At 35.8% G+C, this 9,388-nt stretch overlaps 1 protein-coding gene across 1 annotated transcript in view; it reads left to right on the top strand.

The window, feature by feature from the left end:
• Positions 1 to 1,793: 1,793 nt before the first annotated feature.
• The window catches only part of LOC142158314 (immunoglobulin superfamily member 1-like), an 88,715-nt gene continuing 81,120 nt past the window's right edge, over positions 1,794 to 9,388 (top strand). The window contains exons 1-3 of the mRNA XM_075212185.1: positions 1,794 to 1,924; positions 4,780 to 4,815; positions 6,253 to 6,537. Of these exons, the coding sequence (XP_075068286.1) occupies positions 1,903 to 1,924; positions 4,780 to 4,815; positions 6,253 to 6,537 (343 nt within the window). The 5' untranslated portion in view covers positions 1,794 to 1,902. The remainder of the gene's footprint in view (positions 1,925 to 4,779; positions 4,816 to 6,252; positions 6,538 to 9,388) is intronic.

Here is a 9,388-nt window from a genome sequence, read left to right as displayed (position 1 = left end):
TATCTCACACAAGACACTGCAAAAACTTGAATTAATGCACTCATCATCTCCCACATTGACTATTGCAATTCCCTCCTTACTGGTCTTCCCAAAATCAGACTCAAACCCCTACAATCTATTTTTCACACAGCAGCTAGATTGATTTTCCTTGCAAATCGTTCTCTTTCTGCTGAGCCACTCTATCAGTCTCTACATTACATATCTACAATATAAAATTCTTCTATTAACATACAAGGCCATCAACAATATTGCACCAACATAAATCTCCTCACTTGTCTCAAAATATCTCCAAACTCGACACCTCCATCCTGCACAAGATCTGCATCTCTCTTCCACTTTCATCACATGCTCCCATTCCCGATTACAGAACTTTATTCGGACTGCACCCACTTTGTGGAATTCCTTCACTCGCACAAGAAGACTTTCCTTAAATATTCAAACCCTCAAGCGTTCTCTGAAAAGCCACCAGTTCAGGCAAGCTTACAATATTCCTCAGCTAACCTCTTAATCTCCTTAGGTTACCCTATTACCACCCTCTACACAGTTAACACAAGACAACCACCCTGTGACCAACATTGCTGTGTGAATCGATCATATAGCCAATAAGTAGTTTTAACCTTTGCATTCTGGCTGGACCAATATGAAATATGTAGCACTTACCCTTGTGTATCAAACGCCCATTGTCCCAAAGATTGAAACCTTGCGAGCAGAGCCATTTCACCTCTCTGTCTGTATGCATTAACCAGTACTCTGTTTATTCCCACATGTAAAGTGCTATGGAATTTGCTGGCGCTAGATTAATAAATGTTGATGAAGGTGATGATAAGGGTACAGGGAAAGCCATGCAACCAGCTCCAGACCTGGAAATTTAGAACAAAGATGGCACTGACATGTTACAAAGATGTCAAGTGGGGGTGTTAGAATAATGGTTTCTCTACCAATCTTCCTTGTTGAATATATTTTAGAATATTTTTCTCTTTGCAAAAGATTTGAATCCTCTGGCACCTCTGAGGTCTCGGCGATTGGGTCCCATGACTATATTTAGGGACAAATTTTGGAGCTTCCTTTTGTTTGTTTTTTTGCATTTCTACAGGGAAGCGCAGTTTGAGATACACTTCAATCAATGCAGTTAAAATGTTAAATTGTGCAAAAGCGATATGTAATAATCCTGATATCCCCTGACTTTCATGGTTAATTTAAGAAACAAATGGAGCAGTAGTTTAGGAGAAAAAAAGAAATGTTGCAATTCATAAAGGATTGGTTGGTTCTAAAATTGTAGTAGGTTGGACTTTGATGTGACATTCTCTTGATGTGAACTATGAGCGTAGATTCATCTTACAGGTGTGTGCCAAAAAGATAAGAAAAAGGGGCACACACTGATATAATACAGGCACGATCAATGAGAAAACGCGCGTGCTGGACAAATAAGATCACTTGCACACATAAAGGTGCATTGCAGGTCCTCATTTTCTTTCTGTTTATCAATAACCTTTATTGACAGCATTATTGTATCTCGAGCCTGCACGCAATTCACACATTGGGGTATATAATATGTATGGTGCCTGCAGGACCTCATATTTGTAACTGTAACTAGACTAACTGGTGCAAAATATTATTTTATAAAACAAAAGGAACATTCACATTGCAAATATCCTGACCACATAGTGAGGTATATGTGAATCCTTTCTGTATGTATCAACTCTGGGTTTCCTGTAACATTGTGTCACTTGGTCTCAAACTATTTTACCCACCCAACTTTATGCAGAGACCTTTTCTCACAGACTCTTCCTAATAACTACTTATTGTCTCTACTTGTGCTTAGCCGCTCCCTCTTCATTTTCCTATTTTCCTTCTCTTGTGATTTATTCATGAATTTTTACACTGAGCAAAATAAAGAGGAAAATGACAGTTATGATAATGTCTGGTAAGTAATTATTCATTTTTTAGCAAAAAGTGGTTTCAGATTGTCTTTTTATTTAGTGCAAAAAATAACTGTACGTCATCCTAGTTATTGGCTCCAGTAGATCTTATACATATTTTGCTGTTTAAATTTATTCTTTCCTTATGAAAAATGGCTACAGATTACCATGGTAAAACACCAAACTACCATGATTCTATCACCTGCTTCCTCACTGAAGTATCCATGAAAACGTCCATTGCCATTATTTTAATTATTAAGATATACACAGCAACAATCTATTCAATATTCATTGTTCCTTTTCTTGAAAATGTTGACTGAGGAGCTTGAAACTTCTCCCTAATATAAGTGGCAACCAGGCATTCCACTAGTTTAAAAATATCTATTATTATTATTATTATTTGATTGTTCCCTCCTTTATTCTTTTGCAACTTAGTTTTTTTGCATTTTTCGGTGTATAAATGTATGGAAAAGTAAATCGTAATTATGTTTTGTATACTTTTATTTTTATTTTAATATACTGCTATTATAATGTCTAACAAAGATATTAAACAACAAAAGATCCAGCCACTGTAGTCAAGATGAAGGGGAATGAAAAATAAGTAACAGACTGTAATTTCCTTTTGATTTGTATGCATACTGATTTTTTGAAGTTTTAAATGTGTTATTTTACTTTCTGTGCAATGTCGAATTATGTACTAATGCAGTTACAGTACATACTATGCATCTGCTGTGTGTTTTTATTCTTTTTCAATATGTTTCACTTTCATTATGAACGATAGTTTATTTCATCCCACTCACCAGTCTATTGAATCAAACCAAATATCTCTGAATCTCATTTGCATAAGAGAAAAGCACATCGCAAATCGCAGCTGGTATGTCCTGCACCTATTTTTGCACAAATGCATCCATTTTTGATGGGTAAGGGCATGGATTAATGGGTCAAGATAATGATGTCTTAAGGGGTGAAAATATTTGCATTGGATAGGAGTGGCAGCAGGGGTGAATTGGGAACTTAAAGTGGTTTCTTCCCTTCACCCTAGAACTGTGTGACCTGTTTGGCAAATACTGAGCAATAGATGAACACGGTACATAACATAATTCATACAGCATATAATACATACATTATAACACATTTATTAAACACAGTCTGTATAAGATCACAGAAACGATCTGTGTTTGCTGGATAAGTAGCAGGGGAGAGCTACTTTTGGCCTGGTGGTCAAACACACGAAAAAATGCAGGCTCTTCTGTCAATGCACCAGCAACAGGGAAATGGTCATAATGAAACCTGTGCATATGTGGTTTGTCTAATATGAGTGTGGTTATATGTAGTCATTACAATATATGAAACATTGCTATGTCAAAAAGCTATATTCAGATACAAGATCTACTAGCCCCACCTGACTAGTATTCAGCATTCTAATGACCGCTACACAATATGGGGAACTTCCTTGTGACCACCACACATTACAGAGAGCAATTTTGTGACTGCCAAACAATATAGAGAGCATCCTAGTGAAAACAAAATAATAAAGAGCGCTAACCCTCCCAGCCATTGTGCCCCCCAATCATTTGCTTGTTATATACTGTGCCTGTGAACCCTGTATTAATTTTCCTCACATCAAGGCCCCAATGTATTGATTTACCTTTATATCATGCCTTTCCTTTATGGATCCTCCCCATATCATGCATATCTTCTATTAGGCCAATTAGTATCCATTGTTCTCATCGTGACTAGTATTAATTTTGTCTAGAGCCCAGCAGGGGACCATCTGTGGAAGTGCAGCTCATCTCCAATCCCCCTCCAACCCCCTGACAGAGCGAGTGCCCACCATTTGTTAAGAAGCATAGACCCAGGGGTTTGCCCAGGGAGGGGAAAACACTTTGAAATTAGACCCTAGTTATAAGGAGCCACTCCAGGGATTAGGAGATATTCATTCTGGGATTTGATTCATGGAAGGTGTCAAGTAACTGGTTTTGAGTTTTCGTTCTCTCCAATGGACTACAGCTGGAGCTAAGAGAAGAACTCCATGGGTCTTTAAGTTAGGACATCCAAGTTACTGTAGCTCCTTAAGCTAGTGGGTAAATGGACAGATGATGTGGTAAACCTGCCTGGCATTTATTTACTGTATGTACATAAGTATATCATTGGGTAACTTAAAACAGAGGAAAACTTTTTCTTGACTTTCAGAGATAGTTCCTACATAATATAAGCAAGAGTTTGCCCTAGTCAGACTATGCATATAAGAGTGGGAAGATGATCACAGGAGAACAGTCTCATACAACGTGCACTAATAGCACGCGATACCAACATAACTTTCTGCAATGTAGTCATGAACTGTAATGCCAAAGACAGAAAAGCTACTTTAGTTTAAGGAAGCAAAATTCTAGAAGTGATAAGAGTTTTATTTTCACACTGTTAGTAAAATATTTACATACTTACTCCCATTACAGAAATATGGCTTTTGGTTACCATTTTCCAGAACATTCCCCTTTTAGCACCCAAAATCGTTACATTACAATTGCACCCAAAATTGCTATATCACACTTATTATTTCCAGAATTGAAACTCTTGATGAAACCAACTTAACATGCATCAATATTACAGATAACTGAGTCTTACAGATAATTGCTTAATATATAAATATACATTTTAAAGCTAATAGCTTTTAGAATAAAAAGTTAGTAATAACTGTTTAGTTAATTCCACCAGCCAACTTGTATGATGACTTCATGTTGATTCAATTTCCTGTTATGCTTTGCTGTTGTTGTACCTCAAAATAAATAAAACTTCATGAAAGTTTTTATTTAAGCTTTAATACAGTTCAATAATAATGTTTTCTTTTTTTTTCTTCCAGGCACATTGTTTTTTATAGCATGTTGCTCAGTGGCAGGTAAATTAATATTCTGAAGACTTATATTTCCTTATGAGATCCAAGTCTATTATACAAAATATGATATAAAATGATGTAATAGTTATCATACCCTAAGAAGATTTTAAATGCATTTGATAATGTAAGCTTTCTGTAGCTTTAGCAACAGGAAGTCTAGTGTGCATAGGAAACAAAATATCCCCCAGAAGGAAACCTTATCAGAAGCATGTATGCCTTTGAATGTCGTTAGTAACTATTGCTATAAAACATTTTAACTTTTAGGCTCAGTGATCCCTTAAAACATTTCAAATGGCCAATGAGGAAAGATTATATATATGTGATCAGATGTTTTGCTCGTATTCCAACTGTATACATACACACACTCCATAGTGGTCTTCCAGACTAGTTAAGTAAAATAATAACTTTATACACAGTAGCAAGTCCCCTGTCAATAACAGTTTAAAGTTGTGTGCAACTGTATATCTAATTTAACTTGCACATATAAATTGTGATACATCTCTGTGCAAAACTTGTGATCAGTTAGTAAGGACAAAACAGAAGTAGGGACTAATACATTGGGCAGTAAGAAGGTTCAGAATGGTGAAAACCACAGTACTTTCTCAAAATTATTTTATATACTACATATATGCTCTAATATGCTATACTATTTTCCAGGAGGCAACATAGAACGTACTATTTAATTTTTATTTAATTTTTTTATTTTAATTCTCTTTTACGTAACTTAATCTTTTTCTAGCTTGTATGTTATCAGTAGAATATAATGGAGGATGGAGTGTTGTATGGAGTTGGGTGAACATGTAAGGGGCACAATTACTATTACCATGATAGCATCAATTGTGAATACAGACATGTACATATAATTACCAATACTTCTTGGGGTAAATGTATGAATCTGAGTTTTGTTTTTGTTTTATTTTTTAAAATAAACATTTACAATCTGGAGATAAATTTTTATCGAGCTGCGGGTTGGAAAAAGTGGAGATGTTGACTATAGCAACCAATCAGATTATACTGTAGCTGTCATTTTGAAGAATTAACCAAATTAATGATAACAAGAATCTGATTTGTTGCTATAGGCAACATCTCCACTTTTCAAACCCGCAGCTTGATAAATTTACCCACTGGTGTAAATTTTGAAAATTGTATCTAGACCATACTTGCCAAGTTTTTACTTTGTTAGTTCGGGAGTTGCTGGAAGAAAATGGGCGAGGGGCTTAGAAAATGGCAACATTATGTGATTCAAAATTATCTGATTCCCTAAGAATCGGGTCATTGCGGCACTAATTCTGCCCACTTCACTAGGAAATGGGCAGGAGCGGGAGATTTCCCCCACTCTTCCGGGAGTCTCCCGGACATTCTGGGAGAGTTGTCAAGTATGATCTAGATTAAACTTTAAACCATTTATAATTGTATATTTCACCTATTTTCTCATTGTAGGCAGTCTTCAACTCGAAGTCATCCCAAACCATCCAATTTATGAGCTGAGTGAGGCTTTGACTCTCATTTGCTGCAATCCCAATCCTGTGAGCCACCAAATATTTGAGTTTTATAAAGAAGGATCAAATATTTATTCCACAGAACAGAACAAGAGCTGTGCTAGCTATATGTTTATAATAAACACAAAGCAGGATATTGGCCCATACCACTGTGTTTACAGGACACTGGAAAATGAAACGGATAGACAGTCCAATATGAGTAATACCATCACTGTGCAAATTGCAGGTGAGTTATACAACGGATAAAAATATTAAGTATATTACTAAGAAATATAGACAGTGTTTAAATAAAATAAATAAATTAAAATTCTTACATTTTCACTGTTGTCTAATGATTCTTCTTTTCTTGTTTTCTCCTTAATTGACATGCCAATGAAAAACATAAATAACATAGTGTAATTCCATTACAAAGTAAAATAGTGTCATCCATGTGATACACCTGCAACTTTATAGTGGTAATAACAAAACAATAGTGTTCAGATAGAGTAAGTGTTGGTTCTAGATATTCTTCCTGGACTCCCAAACACTCCAAGTGAGAGTGCCTGTTTTTGCGGAGGAAAGTTTTCTCTGACAATCTCCTTACCTACAATAACATCTTTGGGACTGAATGTGATTCCAGCAGCCTGGGGAACTTATCATCCTATTGAACATTGTGATATTGGGATTCCTTGTCTGGTAAGAACACTTGCACATTTATGTTGGATACTTATTTGTCCATATACTATGTGAGTGTGTTTTTTACTCATTAAAAAATTAAGATTTTTTTAAAGCAGTAGTGCACTAGATCTGTCATCAGTTCTGTTGCCTTATATGTTTACCAATTGAGGAATAAAAAGAAGCGACTAGAGGCATATTAATCTATATGATATTGAATAAGACTAATATACAAGAATATATCAAGTAAGTGCATCACCAAAAGGGGGCAGTACCTCTGTGAAACAGACACTATCACTTGGAGTGTTTGGGAGTTCGGAAAAAATATCTAACACTGGATATAGAACCAACACTGGATCTATCTGGATACTATTATTTTGTTTTTAACACTCTAAGGGTTAAGGTGTATCACACGGCTGGCACAATTTTATATTGTAATGGAATTATACTATGTTATTTATGTTTTTATTCATATGTCAAATAACATTTTGGAAGTAAGACAAAAACAAGAAAAGAGAATCACATACACATACACATTGTGGTCACTAACAGGGCTGAGATTCTCTTTATTGTTTACTTACCCAATCGTTTTTTGAAATTTTGGTGTAATTTCGAAAAAGGAATTTGGGCTGCAGTTACTTTGGGCACTGTGAGACTTATGCACATTTATTAAGAAATATAGATGATCAGGGTCAACTAAAGTGACTGCTTCTAATGATTTTATTTATGGCAGAAGACAAGCAGCTTAAACTTCAACCATAAAGCTTGTTGTCAAACAATAAGTTGCACCCTCAAACATGAAAACATACTATCCATACACTCACACACAATCCAAAAGGCAGCCTTTTGTCATTCTTAATTATAGATACAAATTCATACTAACATTACTCAATACAATGTTCAATGTTTAACAGCCATTATAGGGTCAATGATCCATGTGCATAGGAGGCTCACAAACAGTTTGCCTGCAAAAAATGTGCCCATGTGAATGAAAATTTGGGGTCTTACCTGACCCCCAGAAGCAGGTGTGTTGTCCAGACCAGCATCACTCATTACAAGCAGCTTTTATAGTAGCTAAAGAAGTCCCTTCCTCCAGCAGTAGTAATATGCCCAATAATATGCCAACCTCTCGTTTCATAAACCTTAATATGATTAATATTAGGTACAGATATAATACAAGCAATAGTTATATGGCTGGTAATATTCCCACTAACACAGTAATAGCATGCCCAGCAGTGGTAATGCTCATAGTACTGACCAGTAATATGCCCAACGGCAGAATGCTCAAAAATGCTATTTTTGAAATATTCACGAATGTCTGATTTTGATAAATTAACAGATAGAGTTGCATGGTCAAGACAGAGTATTTAGTTCTTCTGACCTAATGATGAAGATAGTCAACTTAAATCATTTGAACAATTATAAGAAAAACTGGGCTCTTTAGTGCTTCCTTCTTCAGGTTCGTACAGCTGCACTGGTTCTGGGTGCTCAACTTGAAGGTTTACCAGATTGGTTATCCTATTACCCATTGATTGGTGTTCTTGGAACACAAGGAATGCAGAGGTTTATCTCTATACCCTACACTAAACTCTTGCTGCAAAACTATGCTCCCACTCCTACCAGATATAGAAAGTTGGAAGAGTTTATTGCCTGTTAAAGAATAGGAGGAATGGAAGGAGTTTATTCACGCAAAGTAACTAGCTTCACCAGGTGCAATAAGAAAGTGATACAGATAATTGCCTCATACATCAGACTTATCTAACTCCGCTCCAGTTGTATACCACACACTTTATACCACTATTAGGTGTCCATGTTTGGAGGTATACAATTCAATAAAAGTAAAAATACACCAACCCTGGATATCAGCAAGGTGGTTTTTTTTGCCAGATAGCAAAGACTGCATTCAGTTTTCGGACACCTTAAATGAACATGCCCTGTTATTAAACAGTTTTGGGATGACGTGGTGTCTATCCTTTCAGCCTTACTCCCAACTCCTATTTTGGTAGATCCTAATCTTTGTCTCTTTGCTCTATTTCATTGGGAGATGTAGCAACACTCCCATATTTCTCACAGAGACCTTATGCTCTGCTAGAAACTCTATTGCCAGGAGGTGGATGGTGTATACCCACGGTAGCTGTGAAATGTGAAAAAAATAATTAATGAAGCCTTACTTTAAAAAATTCTTCTAGATAGGCATCACAAATGTCCAGACAGTCGCTCTAATATATGGGATATGTGGTGTGCAAAAGTACTTAGGTATTCAGAGACACTAAATCATTAATAAAACATTCCATTCAAGATGCTACTGTCCAATATAATGTTTTTGGAAACTTTGTCTTTTCAGTGTATTTAATTAATGTATATAAAAATTAAAAAGTGGCTTATATCTAATTAATTTCGTCATATATAAGTTAAGGCCCAGA

Source organism: Mixophyes fleayi, chromosome 1 (assembly GCF_038048845.1).
Source record: "Mixophyes fleayi isolate aMixFle1 chromosome 1, aMixFle1.hap1, whole genome shotgun sequence".
Lineage (NCBI taxonomy): Eukaryota > Metazoa > Chordata > Amphibia > Anura > Limnodynastidae > Mixophyes > Mixophyes fleayi.
Note: the sequence above shows the minus strand (reverse complement) of the source record. Positions and strands in the feature narration are given on the sequence as shown.